Source organism: Cyprinus carpio, chromosome A14 (genome assembly GCF_018340385.1).
Source record: "Cyprinus carpio isolate SPL01 chromosome A14, ASM1834038v1, whole genome shotgun sequence".
Taxonomy (NCBI): Eukaryota; Metazoa; Chordata; class Actinopteri; order Cypriniformes; family Cyprinidae; genus Cyprinus; species Cyprinus carpio.
Window position 1 is genome coordinate 26,416,963 of NC_056585.1, and position 22,574 is coordinate 26,439,536.

A 22,574-nucleotide genomic window follows, 5' to 3' on the forward strand; every position below is an offset into this window, starting at 1 on the left:
GTCATAAAGACGTAACCACGCCCACCGCGGTATGAAATCAATGCGCAGCGGTTTAGTTATTTTTATTAACTTACTTAATAAGAACTATCATTTGTATGTCGGTGATATATTTTGTACAGTTTTTCTACAATTCAAAGCTTCCAGCTGCTATGACGGATCAAATATTTACGAGAACGTAGCATTTAATCTAAAAGGACAGCTGGTGCGCATGCGCAGTGCAGACAACAACAGCCCACTACAGCAAAAACAATGGCGACGGCCGTGGAGAATATCGTTAAAGTGTGAGTACACGTAGTTCTTAAACTCTTTGAATGAATCTCCGTGTGATATTCTCAAATGGTGGCGGTTTCATCGTCAGCATTAAGGCCGAAGCGTTGTGCTAGTGTGTGGTTGGCTAATAATGAAGATCTGCACCTCGACCATTCATCGTGAAAGCGCGCTACAGTCATGTGTTTTCTTTTCAAATCAGTTTAACAATCAGTTTGCTTTTTTTTTGTAGCGTATTTTTTTCCATCTTTTTAAATAATAATAATAATAATTAAAAAATGACTTTAGTGTTGGCTTTGCTTTTTAACACTGAAAAAAAAAAATAGTAAAACCCATTGATGTCCATTGTTTGCATATCAGCACGTTGTGACGCACCAAATGCAGCCTAATAGAAATAAATCCTCAGCTGTTTTGCCAAGACTGATTTAACTAGTCAAAAGTGCATATGTGTATTAACAGCAAATCTAAATCACATGCCTTGAAGTAACTTATATCTGTTATTCTCTCTCTCTCTGTGTGTGTGTGTGTGTGTGTGTGTGTGTGTGTGTGTGTGTGTGTGTGTGTGTGTGGGTGGACTGAAGGCTTGGAGAGCAGTACTATAAAGATGCTCTGGAGCAGTGTCACAGTTATAACGCCCGGCTGTGTGCCGAGAGGAGCATCCTCATGCCCTTCCTGGACTCCCAGACTGGAGTCGCTCAGAGCAACTGCTACATTTGGATGGAGAAGAGACACAGAAGTGCAGGTTCGGCATCAACCCAATACACTTTTCTCATTCTTACTAGTGCTTGCAGCGCTGGTTACATGTATGATTATGTAATCAGATTCCAAAAACAAAGCACTTGTAATTAGATTAAATTACACTTTCAAATCCTACAGACCACAGTTGCTTTTTTTTAATTGAACACATGATTGCATATTCAACCCCAGTTCGCAAACCTTTATGATGTAATGTTTAATGCACTTCACTTTGTGGATTTTATATCAGTATGGTACAAAATTGTCCTGTTTAAATCAATGTGACAAGCAGGTTAGATCAAAGGTAGTCTGATTATATCACCTGAAGTGTGTAATGTAATGGATTATGTTACTGACTGTAATTTGGATTCAGAAGCAGACACGGTCTGTGTTTCTGTTTAAGGTACCACACCGGGACAGCTGTACACGTATCCTGCTCGGCGCTGGAGGAAGAAGAGAAGAGCGCACCCACCTGAAGAACCTGCTCTGGTGTTTCCTCCACTCAAAGCTGGTACTCTGTTATAACACAGCCTGTTTATTCCTGTTAACACACACTGTGTCGTTTTTGATAAGCAGACGTCTTCCTTTTATGTAGTAAATGTAACTTTAATATTTAAAGATGAACACTCGCTGGATCGAAGCAACTTGATTATAATGTTTTTGAAAACTCATGTTCAAATGTGAGCATCATTTATGATTTGGAATATTTGTCATCATTGTATTGCATTGCATTATATGTGACCCTGGAGCACAAAAGCAGTCTTAAGTCTCTGGGGTATATTTGAAGCAATAGCCAAAAATACATTGTATGGGTCAAAATTATAGATTTTTCTTTTATGCCAAAAATCATTAGGATATTAAGTGAAGATCATGTTCCATGAAGATATTTTATAAATCTCCTACCATAAATATATCAAAACTTAATTTTTGATTAGTAATATGCATTGCTAAGAACTTCATTTGGACAACTTTAAAGATGATTTTCTCAATATTTAGATTTTTTTGCACCCTCAGATTCCAGATTTTCAAATAGTTGTATCTCAGTCATCTCCTAACAAACCATACATCAATGGAAAGCTTATTTATTCAGCTTTCATATGATGTTTAAATCTCAATTTTGAAAAATTGACCCTTATGACTGGTTTTGTGCTCCAGGGTTACATATGTTTTGATAAGAAAACTACAGAGCTTTGATCATAAAAATACTATCTTAATAAGACATTCAAAGCGAAAAATTATATTTAAATGCATTTTATGTAAGTAGTACTGTTATAAAGATCTCATTGATTACAAGCTATCAAAATTTCATCTATATTAACAAAATCATACTATATGAGCCATGAAATCCTGTTGTATCAAATATGATATTCAACATAAAACACAGATTTTATCATTAAAAAAAAAAGAGGAAAAAAGGTTATTATTTCATATGTCAGGTTTAATATAGATTGAGATATACAAGTCAGAAAATATTTGTAAATCATAAGCGAATTATTAAAAATGGCATCTTTTCAAAGCGGAGCTGGAACTGGGAGTGAAGAAAGATGTGCTGGGGCCGTTGGATGGGAGCAGTCTGGAAGCCTTGCTGAAAGGAGAGCCGCTGGATAAAAGAGTGTCCGCCGAGCTCAGGCCGGCGGAGGAAGAAACCAGTCTGTCCGAGGTCACCGGGACCAGCACGGCCAGCAGCCACAGCGGCTCCGCGCGCATCAGGAAGGTAGCAGAAGCACACGAGCGGGGGATTTCACTCTAGGAATGCATAGCCTCATCATTTCCTGTCCTTCTCAGAGAATCCTTGAGCCGGAAGACTACTTGGATGATCTGGACGATGAAGATTTTGAGGAGGAGACTCCAAAAAGACGAGGAAAAGGAAAGTCTAAGGTAACATGCCTAGTCTTCAAGTAGCTGAGTATTGATACAGTATTAGCCGTTTATTATCTCCTGGTGCGATGGCATGGTGTTATGGAAATGTGGTTTTAATGTGCCAGGGTCGAGGAGTTGGAAACGGAAAAAAGAAGATGGAAGCTGCTGCAGCTGCCCAAGAAGACCGAGACAAACCGTATGCGTGCGACAGTGAGTTGTGATGCATGTTATTTCGAGTCATTGTCGTTTTAAAAAGTCATTCTATTGTAGCATTACGCTTATTAATTTTTTGTTTTAGGCAATATTCAGTTAAACTGGGTGTTTTTATAATGGCAAACTATTACTATTCACAAGTTTAGGTTCAGTAATTAATTTATTTTTTATCGAAGTAACAATAAATGATCTAATTTCTATTTTAAATGCTGTGCTTTAAAACTTTTTAATCATTAAAGAATCCTAAAAACGTTTGAACCAAGACGTTAACAAGGAGAAATGTTTATAAGCAGTAAATCAGCATATTAGAATGATTTCTGAAGATCATGTGACACTGAAAACTGGATGCTGAAAATTCACAGAAATAAATCACATTTGACAATATATTCTCATGCAAAACAGTTCTTTTAAATTGTAATAATATTTCACCATATTACTGTGTTTCTGTTTAATTAAATGCAGAAGAGACTTGGTAGTGAAATGCGCAGTAAACACATTCGAGCACTCACGTTATTGTTCTCATGTTTTGATGTCGGTATCATGAGAGATGAATTCTGAACGATTCATGTTCACAGTTTAGATCCTGTAAGTCCTGTTTACACTAGTGTTTTAATTTGTAATGTTTTCTTTGCATTAGTTTGTGGGAAACGCTATAAAAACAGACCAGGTTTGAGCTACCACTACACTCACTCTCACCTGGTTGATGAGGAGGGAGAGGACAGAGAAGAACCTGAGATTCACACACCTGCACCGCGAGAGGAACACAAGAGTGAGTTCATTCATGAGTCCACGACAGCAGGTTGACATGCATTCAAGGTCAAAAAACACTTTCATTGTCTTATAATATGCATTTATTTTTACCTTAAATGCTCAATAGCCGCTTTTCCACCGTCGTCCAGAAGCTCACTAAAACCCGCCCTTTACACGCCTCTCAGGAACAACGTCACGCAACCCCATCATTTTTACCAACAAAGAGAAGTTATCAGAAAACTAATCAGACATAAGTCATGGGAACTTAGCGCGATCACAAAATGAACTTGATAAATGCGGCTGTTTGTTTGCATGCTTTGTTAAAGATTTAAATCCAAAAGCATCAATGTTTTACTATAATAAGTGATACATTGATCATAATGAATACATTTATCAGGATTGAAAATTAGTCACACAGAAATAAATCGTTATGAACATAGCCTGCTATTCAGTCGAGTCTGTTTCTGTTTATTTGTAGTCACAGTAGCCTATATACGTCACATTTAGAAATAATGATAATTTCTATATTTTTATAAAAGCTCCTGAACAATAAACATTGTTATATTTCTATGACACAGGCTACGCGGAGCTAAACCCTCGAGACGAGACTTATGACAGATAAAACATGTTACTAAATAAATACATGATTGTGATAGAGAATAAGAAGCTGACGTCTGATTTCTCCAAGTGGTCTTGTTTACCATGTTTATTATGGTAACGTTAATGGCTAGCGTGCATATTCTTTTGCATCACTTATAAATATTTCTGCCTCGTATGGTGATTATAATCCACATCGGATCGGATCGAGTTATTTCAAACACTCGCTGCTTACTGAAAGTGAGTTTTGAGCTCAACTTATTTTAAAAAGTGTTTAATGTTGATGTTATAGCTGTAGCTTTCTGAAATGATCCACGGCTCTGACGCGCTCCAGACGCGGAGAAACTCCGCCTCTGTTCATATCCACTCCTCTAGCCCCAGCTGGCCCGCTTTGGCCCAAGGTTTTCGTCGGGCCAAATAACCCGAGCCGTTGGCCCCGAGGAAGCCCCGACGAGGCACGATCAAGCCCCGGAAGTGACAGTGGAAACGCGACTGGCCCTGGCAAGCACTAGCACGCCCGCTTTAAGCCCGACAGTGGAAACGCGGCTACTGGCTCCCAAACAGTTCACTCAACGATTAATTTTTTCAAACCCCTCCTTTGCCTGATGCTAATCTGCGTGATTGGTCTCATTTTCATTTCATCATGTTTGTAATGCCTGATAAAGCAGCGTTTGTGAGCGCAGTGCTGCTTTGTTTTTGTTTTTACCGCTCCAAAAGCAGCGACTAGTGGCAAAGAATGAATTTGCATTTTCATTTAAGTTTTCCCAGTCTGCACACAACAAGTGGGCGGGCAGTATGCTAATGTTTATGTTGACATCAACATGAAACGGTTTGGGATTCGTTTTTAAAAAGACTTGTTTCAATGATTCAGAGTCGACTCTTTCTTTTGAGAGACAATAACTTTATAAACGTGCACTTTCAGATTTAAAACTTTGCGGGATGTTTTCATTCACTTAGAGCTGTGTTACACACTGCATGAAAGGTACTTTTCAAAAATCCCTTTATGCAGCATTTAAGAGTTAGATATTGTTAGATCCTAGTGACGTGAGGATATTGTATCTGACATTATAAATATTTGTAACTTTTGTTACGGCCACATTGATTACAGCCAGTCAAAACATTAACCCTCTGGCCCTCTTCGGTCATTTTTGACCAAAAAAAAAAATATTTTGAATTTTTTTAAATCTTAGCTTCAGCGGAATGAGATGACACTTGGTGACTTTTGTCACATTGGCAATATGAATACATAAACAAATCACGGACATGATTCAGGTATGTTAAAGGGTCAAAAAAAAAAATTGTCACACTTGACTTCTTCGCGGTCAAAAATGACAGACATAGAAAACGAATGGGAAATATGGGATTTTTTAAATTTCAGTTCTGAAGTTTTATTAACATTTATTGAATTACATCGAATAAAATATACATTAATTACAAAATGTTTGTATGAAGTGTTATCACTATCCATTTCTTATTTTAATTATGAAATACTGAGTAACAAATGTTTTCTATGTGTTCCCTTTCTAACAAGATTTTAATGTTTAATTGTAATCATAACGTAAAACCTGGTACTTATCTAACCAAAAATACCTAAATCTTGACGAAAAGTAGTCTTTTAGAATGTCTAGATATATATCTAAATGCAAAACCTAAAAAAAAAAATGAAGAAATTATTTTAAAAAAAAACCAATGGAAATCCAAAAGCCTCTGTATATATCTATATAGGGTGATAATACAAGAGGTAATGCAACATTACACAAGTTTGTTTTTAATGCCTCCAGATGGCCCAATTCTAATGCCTTCACTCTATTTAAATGTGAAATATTGCATTTATTAAAAAATAGTAAAGAAATAAAAATGCATATTAGAATTGATATGCATTTTTATTTCTTTACTATTTTTTAATAAAAGCAATATTTCACATTTAAATAGAGTGAAGAAAATAGCTCATTAAAATTGTATAAAAATTGCATAGTACCATAAAATTCCCTCAAAATCATAAGCAATAATCCAAAAATATTATTGAACAAAAATATATAACATTGATTTTCCTGAAAAAAAAAAAAAAGTTACATTTCAAGGTTTCAGGTCACTTTTGACCTCAAAGGAGGCAAGTGTGACTCCTAAATGAAGAGGACCAGGGGGTTAATGAAAGCGGTTTCATCTGATCCTCTGTTGTTGTTTTTTACAGCCCCTAAGAAAGGACCAAATGGCCTGGCGTTACCCAATGACTATTGTGACTTCTGCCTGGGCGACTCCAACATGAACCAGAAAACAGGCCAGTCGGAGGAACTGGTGTCCTGCTCTGACTGTGGACGTTCAGGTACGACACAAGAGACACACAACGAACTCTAAACCTCCACGCTGAACTGCACACAACTCACGTGTGGCTTTTTTCCTCTCATCCCTCTTGGACATCCTTCGTGCCTGCAGTTCACTGCCGTGATGATGGCAGCTGTGAAGACCTACCGCTGGCAGTGCATTGAGTGCAAGTGCTGCAATGTTTGTGGCACATCTGAGAATGACGTGAGTCTCTTCACACGATAACAGTGCTGGGGGAAGTTACTTTTAAATGCATACATGCATAACTTGAAGTAATCTGATTACGTAACTCCCATTACTTTAATGTGTTACCCCCAACACTGCACAAAACCATCTGTGACTGTTTAAATCCTCTTGTGCAGGACCAGCTTCTGTTCTGTGATGACTGTGACAGAGGATACCACATGTACTGCCTCAGCCCTCCCATGGCAGACCCTCCAGAAGGTACGAGTAATCGCTTTTATCATCGTTTACTCAGCCTCATATGAGCCTCTCTTCCATTAAATGCAAAAAGAAAGGAATTGTCAAAAATTGTTGCAGTTCTATTCCATTCTAGAATTTTTGGAATCATTCCTGATTCCTGATTCTGGAATCGAATTTTCTACTGGGTTTTTTTTTTTTTCCTTTTTTTTTCCTTAATAGATTATTGTAAGGCACTTGTCCAAAACACAGGCTAATCTCAGTATATGTCAGTTGTAAGCTATTTGATGTGCAGGAGTGAAACAGTGACAACAAAACAAAGTGAACGAAAGGTAATGATAACTTATGGCTTTATTTAAACGTTTTAGTGTGACATACCACAACACAGAGTTGTATGTGAACACGTCAATATTAAATGACAATGCAAGAGGGTGATTATTAAAGAAGATTAGCCTTTGAGAAGCCTTCGAGAAGCCTTGGAATCAAGGAATCATTTATTTTCAGAATTGATTCCTGAGCCCTTCTGAATGGGGCTAAGTCTGTCAGTCTCCAAAAATGGCACAAAAGCACCATTTTTAATACAATAAAATGTATTATATGTCCATATGTTTTTATATGCACATACAAACAAAAACCACATATTTTTATGAACGCCACCATCATAGTACAAAGAAAAAAAAGATTGCGCTGAATTGTCCTTAGGTTCTATAGCTGTGAGATCCATAAAGGACCAGTAAAACATTAACATGTGAAAAATGTGCATAATAAGAGAATGTTTTTTTTTTTTTTTAATTGCATTTTGTTTTTAACATCAACATTTTTGAAGTTAAAAAAAAAAGATTTGGGGGGATACTGTTACTGCGTTAACTTACTTATGGAAGCCCGTTTCCACCACTGAATAAAAAACAAAGACATTAATTAATCAACTGCAACTTTACCTCACAATTCTGAGGGGAAAATCTGAATTGCCAGAAAAAAGTCAGAATTGTGAAAGTTGCAATTAATTAATTTAACATTTTTATTCATTATTCAGATTATATATATTATAAAGTCGCAATTCAGAGAAATAAACAATTTTTTCCCCACAGAAATGGACTTTATAACTTGCAGTTGAGAGTTTAGGCTATATCTCACAATTCTAAGAAGTCAGAATTGTGGGAAAAAGGAAAAAAGTTGAATTTTTTTTTTTTTAATTCAGTGGACCAAATGGGCTTCCGTAGTAACTAGCATTTTTGGGGAAAAGAAGATCCTCTGTGTCAAAATGATTGGAACTTAATATTAGAATTAATTTTAAGTTTTGCATGTCACACTACTGACTTTTGTGCTACAGTCCAAGTTTTGTGATGCAGTGCAATAGCATTGCATGAGGAGCAGATCATAGATCAATAAATAGAGTTGTCATGTGAAGCCACGTCATTGACACCGAAATGGTTATGCATTGTTTATGCATTTATTGCCGTTTTAGTTGGCAGTAGTTAGAGTTATGCGATTGCCACTGATGATTAATATTTGGCTTTAATCGTGTTTATAGGAAGCTGGAGCTGCCACCTGTGTCTGGCTCTTCTGAAGGACAAGGCCTCCATTTATCAGAGCCAAAACCCTGCGATGGAGTGACCATGAAAAGAGTCTACCCTGAAGAGTACGCAGCCCTCGCATCTTCACAGAAATGCATTGAGAATGCTGTGAGATTTTACAGAATGATGCAGACGTCGAAAGAGAAATCATTGGCCCTGATGTAGCCATTGTCTTTGTTTTTTATTTCACTGTTACACACATCACAAGCAGTGTTTGAAATGAAAGAGTGCACAAAGGAGAAGTTTGATATGGATTATATACACTTCATGCATTATGAGCAGTATTTCCACATTCCTTGATATTAGGGCCAATGGTTCAGATGATTAAGCACCTGTTTATGCATTGCCAAATAATTTTTCATTTTGTTTTGTCTTTATGAGTCACTCGAGATACATTTGTTTAAATAGAGCAAACATGGCTTAATCCTTCAAGGATGTTATGGATTTAAATCTTCATTTGTACAAGAAGTGTCTCTCTCTCTTTATCTTTGTCGTATATAATTATTTCTTGTAAGTTGTTCGTTTAGGAAGTATTTGTGCCACGGTCCAGATTCAAAAACCAGAAGATGGTGCTGTATTTTTATTTTTATGATCATATTATGTTTTTTTTTTTTTCAGCATTTTCTGGATCCACTCATTTCATTCTAAAAACACTCTCATAAGGCGGGTTATCTTTCGTAGCAGAATTTTGTATGTGATATAACCAGTATCTATTATTGTTGACTAACCATATTGAATTATCGTGAGTACTGTATCGTTTTGTATTTGTTTTTGGTATTGAATGTAAATGCTGTATTTTTCTGTCTTTTTTATTTACATTTTTCATATTGGCCTTTCCATAATAAACATACATGTAACAGAGAAATTAATCTTAATTATGTGTATTTTTTATGAACGCTGCCAGCACGGTAAATAAAGACTGCACTAAAATTTACCATAGTATTATAACTCTGAAACCCTGTAAAATGTCCATATGTAAAATAATAGGCATGAGAATTTTTTTTTTTTTTTTGAAATAGCATATTGTTTTTAACATCAAGATTTTAGATTAAAATGCATATAATTATAATTTTAGAGCTTATATCATGCAGCATGACAAATTATATTTGTACATAATTTTCACTCTACTATCACTACTAACTTCATGTCTACATCTCTAGGTTTTTTTTTTTTTTTTGTGCTATATTTTAGTTATACAATGTTATTTAATTCTTTAGGGGATTTTATGGTACTAAATTACATTTCTGGAATAGTTATGATCCTTTATTACCGGTTAACCACTTCTTGAGCATAGACTTGAAGTAATTTACAAATTAAACTTTCGTAAATCATGACTGCTTTGGAGCAAGTTTAAGTTTAGCCTATTTTTAAAGAAGACACTTGGCAGAATATTGCTGAAGTGGAAACAAAAAAATTTAAAATTTAAATTAAAGGTATAGAAGTTTAAGTTAAAAATGCACAAATGCAATGCAAATATGTTAAGTGACTACTTTTTCAGGACCATTTAAAATTTTCGAATCATGTCTGTGATTTTTTTTTTTTTCTCACATAAGTGTCAAAACCTTTACCAAGTTTCGTACCATTCCAAAAAAAAAAAAACCAAAACATAAAAGTTTTTGGTCATAAATGACCAGAGCGTTAAAAGAGTTTATGCTTGATAAACACATACCCAGCTGCTACATTTTATATTTTGAATGTGTCAATTAATGCCATTCAAATTTAAAAACTGCTACATGCCCTGCCAAGATACAATTTCACAAACACTTGGTCTGAACTTCATACATTTGATGCACGACTTTGATCTCTAGGATCTTTTCGAGCCCACATGCTCTTTGGCATCATAATAAAGATCAGCATTTGTCAACCAGTGCCGAATCACTGATATCATGAAGAGAAAACCCAACTTTTAACAACATCATGATGTAATCAGCCAGTTCCTGTCGGGGTCCATCTGATCCCCTTCTTATGCTCCTTCCACCTGCAGAGCAGCAGCGCCCTGAACGTGACCCGGAAGTGCTTGTTACAGAGCGCGTAGCAGACGGGGTTGACCGTGCTGTTGACGTAGCAGAGCCAGTATCCCAGCTGCCACAGGCCTTCAGGAACGCAGTCGTCACAGAAAGTGGACACCAGGACCATGATGTTGTAAGGGGTCCATGTTACGATGAAAGCCAGGAGAATGGCACTGAGGGTCCGGGCCGCTTTCTTCTCCCTGATCAGACCCGAGGTCCGGGCTCTGCGGGTCTGCTGGCGAGCGGGAGCTTGCATGGCACTCGTGGGTACAGGATTCATCGGGGAATCAAGCGAATTCTGACTTCCTGACTCAAAGCTCCTCTTGGTGGCATCACAGTCATTGGGAAGCTTACCGACTGCAGTCGTATCCATCAGAACGAGTGGAATGTATTTGTTACTGTCGTCTGGTGTTGGAGAAACGCAGTCCGTTTCCGTCTGTGGATGGCTGTATGTGGTGCATGAGTTGGACATCTCGTCTCTTTCCCTTTGTTTCTTCCACCACGCTGCTGTCCGGTGGGTGAGGACTGGACAGATGGTGCTGTGTGCCTTCTTGTGCTGCTTCTGCTCTGTTTGTGGTCCGACGTCTTCAACGCTGCGAAAATCGCTGTGACAAGATCTCTGGGAGACATAAATTGTATATGTAATGTAAAAGCGCAACATCTTTGCTATTTCTTCAATAAAAATGTCACGTATTAGTTTACTTCAATTTGAATGATTATAAGACAATGTCTGTTAGCTTCAGGTTCAAGTATATGCTAATTAACAACAATAACAAATTATGCTTTTATCAGAAATACAAATAGGAAATCTGAAGTCTTTTTCTATAAGCAAAATGGACCAAAATTATGATTTTATGCATATTTGTTCATAAAAGATCTCTAGAATGGTAAAAAATATATATATATATGTATATATATATATGTGTGTGTGTGTGTATATATATATGTTTTCAGTAATTGAAATAAAGCTGAAAAAACTTAAAAACAATTTTTTTTTTTACAATTTATTTAAACTGTATTTACAAATAAAAAAAATACATTTTATTTATTTATTTATTTTTTCATCCTTGCCAACTAAACTAAATAAAATAAAACTAATCTAATAAAAAAAAAATAACAAAAATAAAAATAAAAAAAAAACTAAAAAAAAAAAAATTAAGAATTGTAAAAAACAAGAAAATTACATATAAAAATTAAAAAAATTTACACATTGTACTAAATGATTCCCTTGTTTTAGTTAAATTATGGCAAGTGAATTGTTACACTGTGGCCACAATTTAACTAAAATGAACTAAAACAAATTATTAAAAAATAACTGCAAATTAATAAGCTGTGGGAATTTTTTTTTTTTTTTTTTATTTGGAAACATACACACACAAATATATATGTGTGTGTGTGTGTGTGTGTGTGTGTGTGTGTGTGTGTGTGTGTGTGTGTGTGTGTGTGTGTGTGTGTGTGTGTGTCAATATATCAAAAAAATAAAACACATTAATATTTCTAATTAAAAACATTTAATCACATATTAACATTTATAATGTCATAATTTCACATTGAATCTCCAAATATATATAGGCACAACATAAAGGTGATATATTTTAATAGGTGTTTAATGGCATCTATTTACAAAGTAGCCTATTATTAATGAAAGCCTGTATCAATGAAGCCTACTGCTACTAATGTCTCTATTAAATGCATTGTTTTTTTAATTTGAGTGAACTTATGTATCTTTTTTTTTAGAAGAAGAAGAACCATTTTTGGTTCCCCAAAGAACCTTTCAGTGAACAGTTCCTAAAAGAACCATTTCTTTCCTCTAGCGTAAAGAACACTAAATCTAGAATCTTTTTATGCACTGTAAAGAACATTTTGTAGAATGGAAATGTTCAATGGTGTTTAATGATGCATTGATGCTAAGGATGCCATTGAACCTTTCAATGGCCTAAAATGTAAAATAATGGACGAGCCCACTTGAATCCCACCTGAGATGTGTTTGGCGTGCGTCCTCCCTGTGAAGCGATGAGTCCAGCGAGCTGCTGAGAGCGCTTCTCTGTCTCGCGGTACACCCGCCAGTACAGCGCCACCATCACGCTCACCGGCAGGTAAAATGCGGCGATGGCCGTCCCGAATGTGATCACTGGCTCAGACAGGAACTGCACTGAACACTCTCCCTCTGGAACAGTCCGTTCACCCACTATATACTGCCAGAACAAAATAGCTGGAGCCCAAAGCACAAACGAGACGGTCCACGCTAGAGTAATCAGCACCGCCGCTCTTCTGGGCGTTCTAGTGGCCCGATAGGTCAGAGGTCGCATGACAGAGAGGTAGCGGTCGACACTGATGGCCAGCAGGTTCATAACAGAGGCGTTGCTTGCCACATAATCCACAGTCAACCACACATCACAGGCTAGGTTTCCTAAAGTCCACTGGCCGATCAGGATGTAGGTAGTGTAGAGGTTCATCGAGACGGCGCCTAAAATGAAGTCCGCCACAGCCAGGCTTAAGAGGAAGTAGTTGCTCACTGTCCTCAGAAGAGGGTTGACCCGAAAAGAGATCATGACCAGGACGTTGCCTATGATGGTGATGATGGAGAGCGGGACGGTTATGAGAGTGATCATGGCCATCCTCCAGGTGACGGGACCCGAGACCGCCACATCTGTCCCGTTGCTTAACCTGGAGAGATTCAGTATGAATGAGGTGCTGTTCATCATGAGCTGAAGATGAGACTATCTTTGTCCTTTAAAAATCCAGTGCATGCTTCATGTCGCATCTTTTAGGGGAGTCCTGATTTTTGATCATTCTGTGTACTGTCGACAAAAAACAAACAAACAATCACACTATAAACATCATGCTGTAGGTTTTAAGAATATATGTGACCCTGGAACACAAAACCAGTCATAAGGGTCAATTTTTCAAAATTGAGATTTATGCATCATCTGTAAGCTAAATAAATAAACTTTCCATTGATGTATGGATTGTTAGGAGGACAATATTTGGCAGAGATACAACTATTTGAAAATCTGGAATCACAAAAAAATCTAAATATTGAGAAAATCATCTTTAAGTTGTTCAAATGAAGTTCTTAGCGATGCATATTACTAATCAAAAATTAAGTTTTAATATATTTACAGTAGGAAATTTACAAAATATCTTCATGGAACATGATCTTTACTTAATATCCTAATGTTTTTTTGGCATAAAAGAAAAATCTATAATTTTGACCCATACAATGTATTTTTGGCTCTTGCTACAAATATACCCCAGAGACTTAAGACTGCTTTTGTGCTCCAGGGTCACATATTGCATGTTTAATTCATACAAACTATCAATTAAAAAAGTTTTTAAAGTTTACACACAAAGAGCAAAAATAAGAAATAGTCATAAACATTAAATAATAAATATTATTACATTTTTGGAAGTCGCACCACATGACATTTTACAACCTGAAATTTCCTTTCCTTGCGACACAAAGTTTGATTTTGATGCGGAAACCGTGGATGGAATCGCGGAATCCAGTAATAAAACTGTAATTTACTGTATAACGCGTAATGTCACGGACTTTGTCAAAATTTGGATTAATAAATCAGAAGCAGATCAGTACACTTAAATCAAATGGCGATAGGGACTGTGAATATTAAACTGTAAAATAACTATTTCAATATGAATCCTGCATGTTCTGCGTGTGAATGACTGGCGCAGACACGCGGCTTTGTTTACTACACACACAACATTTAAAAGCCTCTGCCTTCTCACTAAACGAGGACATGAACACGTGAACAACATCTTCAGAGTCACTTCAAGAGCATTTGACAGTTTCATCTGAGAAAAACTATCGCCATTTCACATACATACAGAAATTAAAGGTCTTCAAGGCAAGCCGTCAAAATAAACGTTCGGAGAATTGTGATATTTTAATGTAATAATGATAATAATAATAATAAAATTATTATAAAAACTAAATTAATTAGACATTGGATTTGATTGATTAAAAAGTAACTAACTAAATGTAATTCTTGTTAAACGTTTAATAAATTGCTGTTGCGTTGTATAAATTTCATGATTTCAATTAATTACACTTGCTTTTGAATTAATTGATTTAAACAATAAAACAGAAAAATTTTAATAGAAATAAAAAAAAAAAATCAGAAGTTTTTTTGGTGGGGGGGTAGGTCTGTAGGGCTCTGTGACATCATTTCCTGTTCTGAATGTTTCTCTATAATGGTTAAACTTGGTTGACAATATTTTAAAAATAATAATACGCTATTTTTTTTTAACAATGTCTTTTTTATGTTTTTCTGATATCAGGTTATTTCAACCTGACATTTTTCTTATCTCACGGCCCTGAAAATATCAAAATTAATTTTAATGCATAAATTAAAATCAGAACACATAATAGAAGAGTCAATGTATTTCGTTATAAAGTGTTTTTTAATAAATAGATTAAAAAAAATTAGCATCAGAATATTATTGCATTACTTATTCAAAGCCTTTATCTTAATGATATTTGTTTACTTTATAAACTAAAATACTGTGACTTTTTACTACAGTGAGGACGATTGTACAGGAACTAAAACGTTTGACTGCAACAAAACATCTGCCACGACCCTAATAAGAACATTAAACTGTGATTAGTTAGAAAAGCCAGGGAGTATTTGTTCATGTTAGCCTGTTTATTGATGGCCAGCCTGAAACACACGCTATAGCCAGCGCCGCAAAGTCAACATCATCATCCCGAAATCAACCCTTCATGTGTATTCAATTTACTTGTGCTGTAGCAACTCAAGGCATAACACTGTGTGTAGCTACGTATCGCAAACACTGTGCTGTGTATAAAAGCATCTGTTAAATGACAGAGCAAATTTGCTGTTTTTACAGGACCATATCGAGTGAATAAAAGTCAAAGACAGTGGCATTATAGAAGTATTGCTTCAGGGGTTACTATAGTACACTACCAACAACGTTTCTAATGTTGCTTGCTAGACAAAAAAGCCTTTAAGTACTTGACAAACAGCACTTTCTAGTCCACGGATGCAGATCCTTCTTCCGAATGCTGTAGTTAATCCCGCCAGACAGGTTCCTCTGTATGGAACACCATCACTCACTAAACGAGGAGCTCACTCCACCCTCAGCAATGACGAACACTGAGATCAAGTGCAGCAAGTGTGGAAAATGGCTCCCTAATTATTTCCACAAAGAAACACACAGTGTCTAGAAAGGGTCAAGGACAAAACGGTTGCTCATGTGTTCAGAAGTGAAATCAGAATCATACCAAATCTTCACAAATGGGGAAGATATATTTCAGCGGTGCTGCGTAGATTACTAACAAACTGTAGTCTGTTACTGATTACATGATAAAAACTGCAGTCAGTAATGTAATCTAGATTACTCATTTTAGGTCATGTATTCTGAGTACTTTTGGATTACTTTTGGATTACTTTTGACCTGTTTATAGATTTGAATGGGATTATTGTTCTAAAAAGCAAAGAGAAATAAAATGTATTCCAATTAAATGCATCAAACATTGCATTAAATGAAAGAACTTTAATTAAATCATAAAAATGTAAAATTATAAATGCATAAATACATTTTTTACATTTTTTAATATTTTATATATTTGCCTGCATGTAAATTTGAGGTTGCAATTAACCGACATCAGAGAACTGTGAACATGTGAATGTGTTGTTAAATTATTGAAATATTAACATGGTTTAATTGACTGCGAGGTGCTTTTGTCCTTAAATTCAGAAGCATGCTTCACAAATTAATTTATATGACATTTATATATATATATTTTTTTATTTTATTATTTTAAAATGTAATATAATATAACAACAACTAAATCATTTTAATATTATTACAAAATAAACAATACAACAAATCAATCACTTACCACCAATCAATCTATCTCAGTAAGGTCAAAAAAAAAAAACCCTCCAAAGTTTAGTGGTTATTTTTTGATAATTTTTGCCTCTAAAACAAAAAAATAATTATACAATTAACAAAAACTTCAGCGCTTCATCAAAAATTTTATGATCCAGAATGGCTCATCACATCAACATCTGTGCGGTTTCATAAAGTATTTTGTGTTTCAGAATGGTTTAACTGTTGAAATTGTGCTGAGACGCACATAATATGCTGTTTAATGGCAGATGACATTGTGACAGCTTACCCCACACAGTGTGAAAATATGCCCCAGGACTGTATTGTATAACACGTCCATATTTAACTGGTGCAACTACTCTCTATATCCAGGGTAAAAAGGTTACTTAATCAAGATTTCCAAACACTAAAGCATATCCTGAAAATGCAACGTTTGTTCAAGTAGGTGAGATTATCCATAAAACAATTAAAATTAATAAATGTAGCCTAAATGAAAGTCAAATGCATGCTGTTTGGAGTACCTATAAATCACATTTAGCCTAGAACGACTATTTTCTTTCATTAACAACTTGTAAAACTGCAGTTTTTGCTTAGCAGTTTTCATTTAATCTCAAACACAATGAGGTAAACCGTTTCTAATGTTCAGGGGTTTTATATAGCTAACAGGTGTTTGTAATGTGTAAAATCCATAAAGAAAGCTCACCTGCTGCACAGATGTTGGATCATCTCAAGATGTGTCGTCTCCTGTGCTCTGAACTCTCCAGATATCCAGAGAACTCAGTAATCAAACAAACCCTGAAGCTGGACACCGACTGACACTCCTCACTTCCAGATCCCTCAGGATTCAGTCTAAAAGGTCCCACCTTTCATCTCAAGAGCAGTAGGGCCAATGGCATGCAAACCATTTTTTCTTTCTTTCTTTGTAATATTGTTAATTTTGGCTGTATGAACCACGAGCGTTAGTCTGTTAACCGCGCTGGGAATTAAAATTGATGGAGCCATTTACTAGATATCATCAATTATAGCTACAGTTCATCTTTGCTCAATTGTCAACAGTAGAGGGCGCTAAACAAGAAGAAAAGTCGCCTGGTTCCTCTTTGTAGCCTCTTTCAGGTCACTGAGGCAGACGTGTTTTGGTGTCTGAATAGACCGCACACTTCTGTGAATATAAAAATTGTCTTAGAAACATTTATCAGACTTGAATAATAATTTTTTTTCCTTTTCAGTGTATTTTATTTTTTTACCCTTAGCTCAAATCCAGACTTAGAAATACGTCCGATATGTATGTATGTATATGTATATGTATATGTATGTATGTATGTATGTATGTATGTATGTATATATATATATATATGTATATATATATATATATATATATATACACACACACACACACAATTTCCCCCAAAAGTTAACAGTAAAATAAAAGTGCCTGAGATATAGGCTATATGTGTGTGTGTGTGTGTGTGTGTGTGTGTGTGTGTGTGTGTGTGTGTGTGTGTGTGTGTGTGTGTGTACACATTTTTTCCCCAAAAGTTAGCAGTAAAATAAAATTGCCTGAGATATCAAACATGTGACGTGTGAAAAAATAAAGAAATATCAAATTAAACGTTACTTTCAAAATAATAATAATAATAATAATAATAATAATAATAATAATAATAATATATTAACCTTGCATATCCAAAATAGTGACGGTCGACCATAAATGTATCACAGTAGAAAAAAATAATTTGTTTAAAAAACTGGCATCAGGTTTCAGGTAAACACACTCATACATTTAGTCATCGGACGATAACAAAACACGCACTGTGCTCTGAGAGTCACGACTTTTATTTTGGAATTGTCAGTGCTTTGGGGGCCGGAAGTCATCAGCGTCCAGAGTGCAGGGTCCGAATATGAGAACAAGAAATCATCAGGTTTGATTTAGAAATAAAAGCTCTCGTTCAGGTATGAATGATTTATAAAACGTCAAGGTGTTCATATTTATAAAACTTAAACATTACGATAGTTGTCATATTTGTGGTGTTTTAGGAACAGTATTTTCAAAATAAATAAAAATAAAAATACTAGGAATGCTGATGAAATTAATGAATTACAAGGACCATACATTTCTAATAAGTGACGGCGAATTACATTTTAATGCTATTATGGTAAATCAAACATTTTATTTTTGTGTTGACTTAAAATATAACATCTGCTATTAGTGCCATATGATATAATTATGTATAATGTATAATTATATATAATGTTTCCAAACATTGCAGGATGTCAGTGAATGGACAGGAGCACAACTCAAACTGGCAGATTTCAGTTGAAAGAAAAATTCAACAATCTTAGACAACGGATTCAGGTGAGGAACAACGTGTACAGATTTGCTGATAATTAAGCAAATTCTAAACTTCAGTCAATTATAATGACATTTTTTAAACAGGATCTGGAGCAAATGGGAAAAGAACAGGACAAAGAGTCTGACAGATACTCAATAAAGCAGAAGGACATCAGAAACAGATGCTTAGGTAATGATGAAGCCAGTTCCTTCAGCTGTGTTCTTCTCAGTCTTAACCCGTTTAATCCCACAAAAAGGTTTTCATTTATAAAGCTCTAAAAACCTTACTGACTGATGTTTTAGTGCACTTCCTGCAAATACGGAAAAAATAAAGGGTATCAATTAAATATGTGCAGTTTCACATGATTAGTGCAAATTGTCACATTACAAGAGCAGCTTATTTCCTGTTTGCACCTTGAGAAGATGATGACTGCATCAAAGCTCCAAAACTAAAGGCTAGTAAAGTGTCTTAACATAAATATATGACAAAGATTTTTGGTACACATGATCTTTAGGGTGTCTAGTATTAATATATGCATTCACATATATTTACTTTTGTTGAGTTTGATCATAGAATGAGTAAACATGTTGATGGTCACAATAGTGATCGGTGGGATAACAGTGAACTTAGGTATACAATATAAATCCAGTTGCAGTTGCTGGTGAAAATGACAATAAAATGTTGCATTGACAAAATATTGCACTAAATAAAAAATTCAAATGTTAAAAAAAAAACAAAAAAATTACAATAATGATGTTTTTATACTCGAAGCATTAATATAAAAATTTGATGTTATATTTCACAAAAAAGTAACAATTTTGAAATGCGGTGAAAGTTTTTTTTTAATCTCAATGTTCCTATCAATGTTGCATAAGGTTTGTTGTATGCATAATAGTAACCCTAGAATGTGATCAAACAGTTTAAAATAGCTGGGCTAAGATAAATAACCATTTTTATGACTGCAGAAATATGTTATTTCAGTACTCACCTTATCCCACCGGTCACAATTGTGACCGAACATAAAACACAATTTTCCACACACTTTTCCAAAAAAATTCAAAAAATAATTATTGATTATTTAAAAGGGTTACTAATGACACATCATTTTTTGTCTATATATATATATTTGTCTATATAGATATTTTCATGTCTGGGAAAAATTTGGGATTAAACGGGTTAATGCATCTTATAGAACAATGCTCAGTTGGTTTAAGTGGAAGGAGTGGAGTGTATTTGGTCTCAGATGAAGAGTGATCTTCTTGCAGTAGTAAGACCGCTTGGAGGAAGGCCAGTCTCGCCTGTAAACTCTCCATTGATTGGCTGGAGAAGGATGATTTGTTAAATTCAGAGGACATGTGGATAAGACACAGGTGAGTTTGAAAGCAGCATTCCTTCACTGAATGATGTTTTAATGCTACTTCTGATCGCCTGAATCTGTTTGATCAGAAAGATGAGCAAAGAAAGCCTCACTCAGACCTCCAGAGAGTCTGATGAGCATCAGCCGGATGATGGCACAGCAGGTCCAGCAGAGCGAGGAGACTATGAGCACATTAGTTGGGGGTCTGGCAAGTTTTCCATTTTATCTGAGTCTGCATGCTTGGAAATTAATATTTTATCATTCGTTCAACTCCTGTAGCGACGTCTTCCAGGCCTGTGTTGGAAACCCATGAAGAGTTTAAAGCCATGACAGGAACTATACAGCTGGGCAGAAAGCTGATCATTATATACAATGGCAAGATGGCATGTGATGTGTTACTGTTGACTGAACAAACTATTAAAGCAACAACTCATTTGTGTTATTTTGTAGGTGTCATACGTTATTTTTATTCCATAACATTTTTTTGCTGTTAACTATAATCCTTCATATATGATAACGTTATTATTAGGAGTATGATTATAAAGAGAAATTTTGCAAAGTTAGACCTGTTGGCGGCGAAAGTATTGCAAAATAAGTAAAATCTCTTCATTTTAAAAGATTATTCTGTGTAAGCCAATTTATTTCTCATGAGAAACCTGGAATTGCAAATTTTGTATCATGGGTTATTATAAGTTGTGTTGAAGATAAAAAAAAAAAAAGGTATCTGAATCTTGCATATATCGAAGATGATTAAATATAAATACAGTCGAAATAGTTTATGAACCAAATTTTCTATGTACACTATGCTTTTCATAAGTAAGATCTCTTATGTTCACAAAGACTTTATTTATTTGATCGAAAATGCATATTGTGAAATATTATAACTAATTGTTTTAAGTTTGAATATTTGTTAAAGTGTAATTAATAAAGTGTTATTCCTGTGATGCGCAGCTGTATTTTCAGCATCATTACTGCAGTCTTCAGTGTCACATGATCTTCAGAAATCATTTTAATATACTGATTTGCTGCTCAAGAAATATTTCTGATTAGCCTATTATCAATATTAAAAACAGCTGTGCTTTTTAATTTTTTTTTTTTAAATGTCTTTACTGTTGTTTTTAAGGCTTTTTTAATGAAAACTGCACAATATAATGTATTTTTTAAAGATAAGTCATAGGTGTTTCCACTGGTCCTCGGTTTCTAGGTTTCATGCCTCCAGCTGAACCCATGCTAGAGGCTGGAGGCTGTCACATGGACATCTACAGTATGACAGGCAGTGTAGATGAGTTAAACTCACATCCCGGGCAGTGATGAAGCAGCAGCTGTTGTTCAGGGCAGGACAGAAGCAGAGTATCGCAGAGGGAAAAGCTCAGAAAAGCTATGGCCATAATCAGAGCTCCGCTGATAAAGAGGCATGCGACCCTGTCTTTCCTCCGATAAGACCCGGAAAAGCTGATTATTCCATCCCTGGTCTCTCTCTCTCTCTCTGTCATCCTCCTTCCACTGTGGCCGGAGGACAAGGTCTGTTATTTTTAGAGATGTGCGTCCATGTTATCTGACTCGTTCTTTTCAACGCCTCTGAACAGTGGGCCACTACTGTAACTGTGTGACCTCTCTCTTTACCTCCCATATTTGACTTGAGATTTTCACAGTAGCTTGCTATTGTAATATAGTATATTTCAGCTGTAAGTAGATGCAGGCTCGGAGGTAGATGTGGTGGAGTAAATTGTGTTTACTGATATGTGTGGAGAGGCCGAGGACAGTCTATTACTCATTTTAAGTGGCAGCAAATGTGGATCTCCTTCCCTCCTCCATCCAAGCCTTTGCATGCGCAGCCACGCACCCTTACCTCTCTATGTCAAGCAAATTGTGCCATTCTGCACACTAAGCAGAGCACTTTTGTGTTGTCAATCAAGTGTGACATCAACCGCTGCAAGAATAGCATACAACAGATTTTAATGGTCAAGGGTTGAGCTGTTGCTATCGACAAAAAGCATTTTGCGGGTGGATGCGCAATTGGAGAGTTTAGTTTTCTCATTAACCTCAGCAGAATGACGACTTCTTTTCACCCGAAACTCAAAGCGTTTTACTCTGAAGACCTGTCAGTGAAGGATGAAGAATGAAGGATGTTGTCTCAATCAGACTATCTGCATTTTCGGATTATTTCTACACAGCACGATTCCACCTCGGTACAAGTCCTCGCTGAAACGTCCTCATTAGTCTATTATAATTTCAGTATTTTTATTTGATGGATAAATCATAGTGA

General features: G+C 35.6%; 3 protein-coding genes across 3 annotated transcripts; 2 read left to right on the forward strand and 1 right to left on the reverse strand.

Annotated features, from left to right (window-relative positions):
• The first annotated feature begins 101 nt into the window (after positions 1-101).
• On the forward strand, positions 102-9,603 carry dpf2l (D4, zinc and double PHD fingers family 2, like). The gene is made up of 11 exons (XM_019125016.2): positions 102-281; positions 849-1,009; positions 1,406-1,513; positions 2,520-2,716; positions 2,788-2,880; positions 2,988-3,072; positions 3,713-3,844; positions 6,614-6,745; positions 6,836-6,948; positions 7,107-7,188; positions 8,696-9,603. The coding sequence occupies exons 1-11, from the start codon at positions 250-252 to the stop codon at positions 8,776-8,778; spliced, it is 1,218 nt and encodes a 405-aa protein (XP_018980561.1). The 5' UTR covers positions 102-249; the 3' UTR covers positions 8,779-9,603.
• On the reverse strand, positions 9,294-17,612 carry LOC109112416 (muscarinic acetylcholine receptor M5). Its single transcript, XM_042770397.1, has 3 exons — positions 17,325-17,612; positions 12,724-13,548; positions 9,294-11,366 (listed from the first exon to the last, which is right to left on the reverse strand). Exons 2-3 carry the CDS (start codon positions 13,450-13,452, stop codon positions 10,665-10,667), a joined length of 1,431 nt encoding a protein of 476 aa, XP_042626331.1. The 5' UTR covers positions 13,453-13,548; positions 17,325-17,612; the 3' UTR covers positions 9,294-10,664.
• Positions 17,241-20,750, forward strand: bnip1a (BCL2 interacting protein 1a). The gene is given in 9 exon segments (XM_042770556.1): positions 17,241-17,245; positions 18,472-18,571; positions 18,889-18,928; positions 18,931-18,974; positions 19,056-19,095; positions 19,098-19,140; positions 20,217-20,321; positions 20,398-20,430; positions 20,432-20,750. Coding segments are annotated over 9 exon segments (600 nt in total). The 3' UTR covers positions 20,622-20,750.
• The last annotated feature ends 1,824 nt before the right edge of the window (positions 20,751-22,574 follow it).

Bases quoted from the DNA above. Each gene is read 5' to 3' on its own strand.
- dpf2l (XM_019125016.2), top strand. From the start codon at position 250: ATGGCGACGGCCGTGGAGAATATCGTTAAAGT. The intron at 2,881-2,987 runs GTAACATGCCTA...TTAATGTGCCAG, and splicing joins GAGGAAAAGGAAAGTCTAAG to GGTCGAGGAGTTGGAAACGG. The intron at 6,746-6,835 runs GTACGACACAAG...TCATCCCTCTTG, and splicing joins CTCTGACTGTGGACGTTCAG to GACATCCTTCGTGCCTGCAG.
- LOC109112416 (XM_042770397.1), bottom strand. From the start codon at position 13,452: ATGATGAACAGCACCTCATTCATACTGAATCTCTCCAGGTTAAGCAAC. The intron at 11,367-12,723 runs GTGGGATTCAAG...TATGTCTCCCAG, and splicing joins GCACGCCAAACACATCTCAG to AGATCTTGTCACAGCGATTT.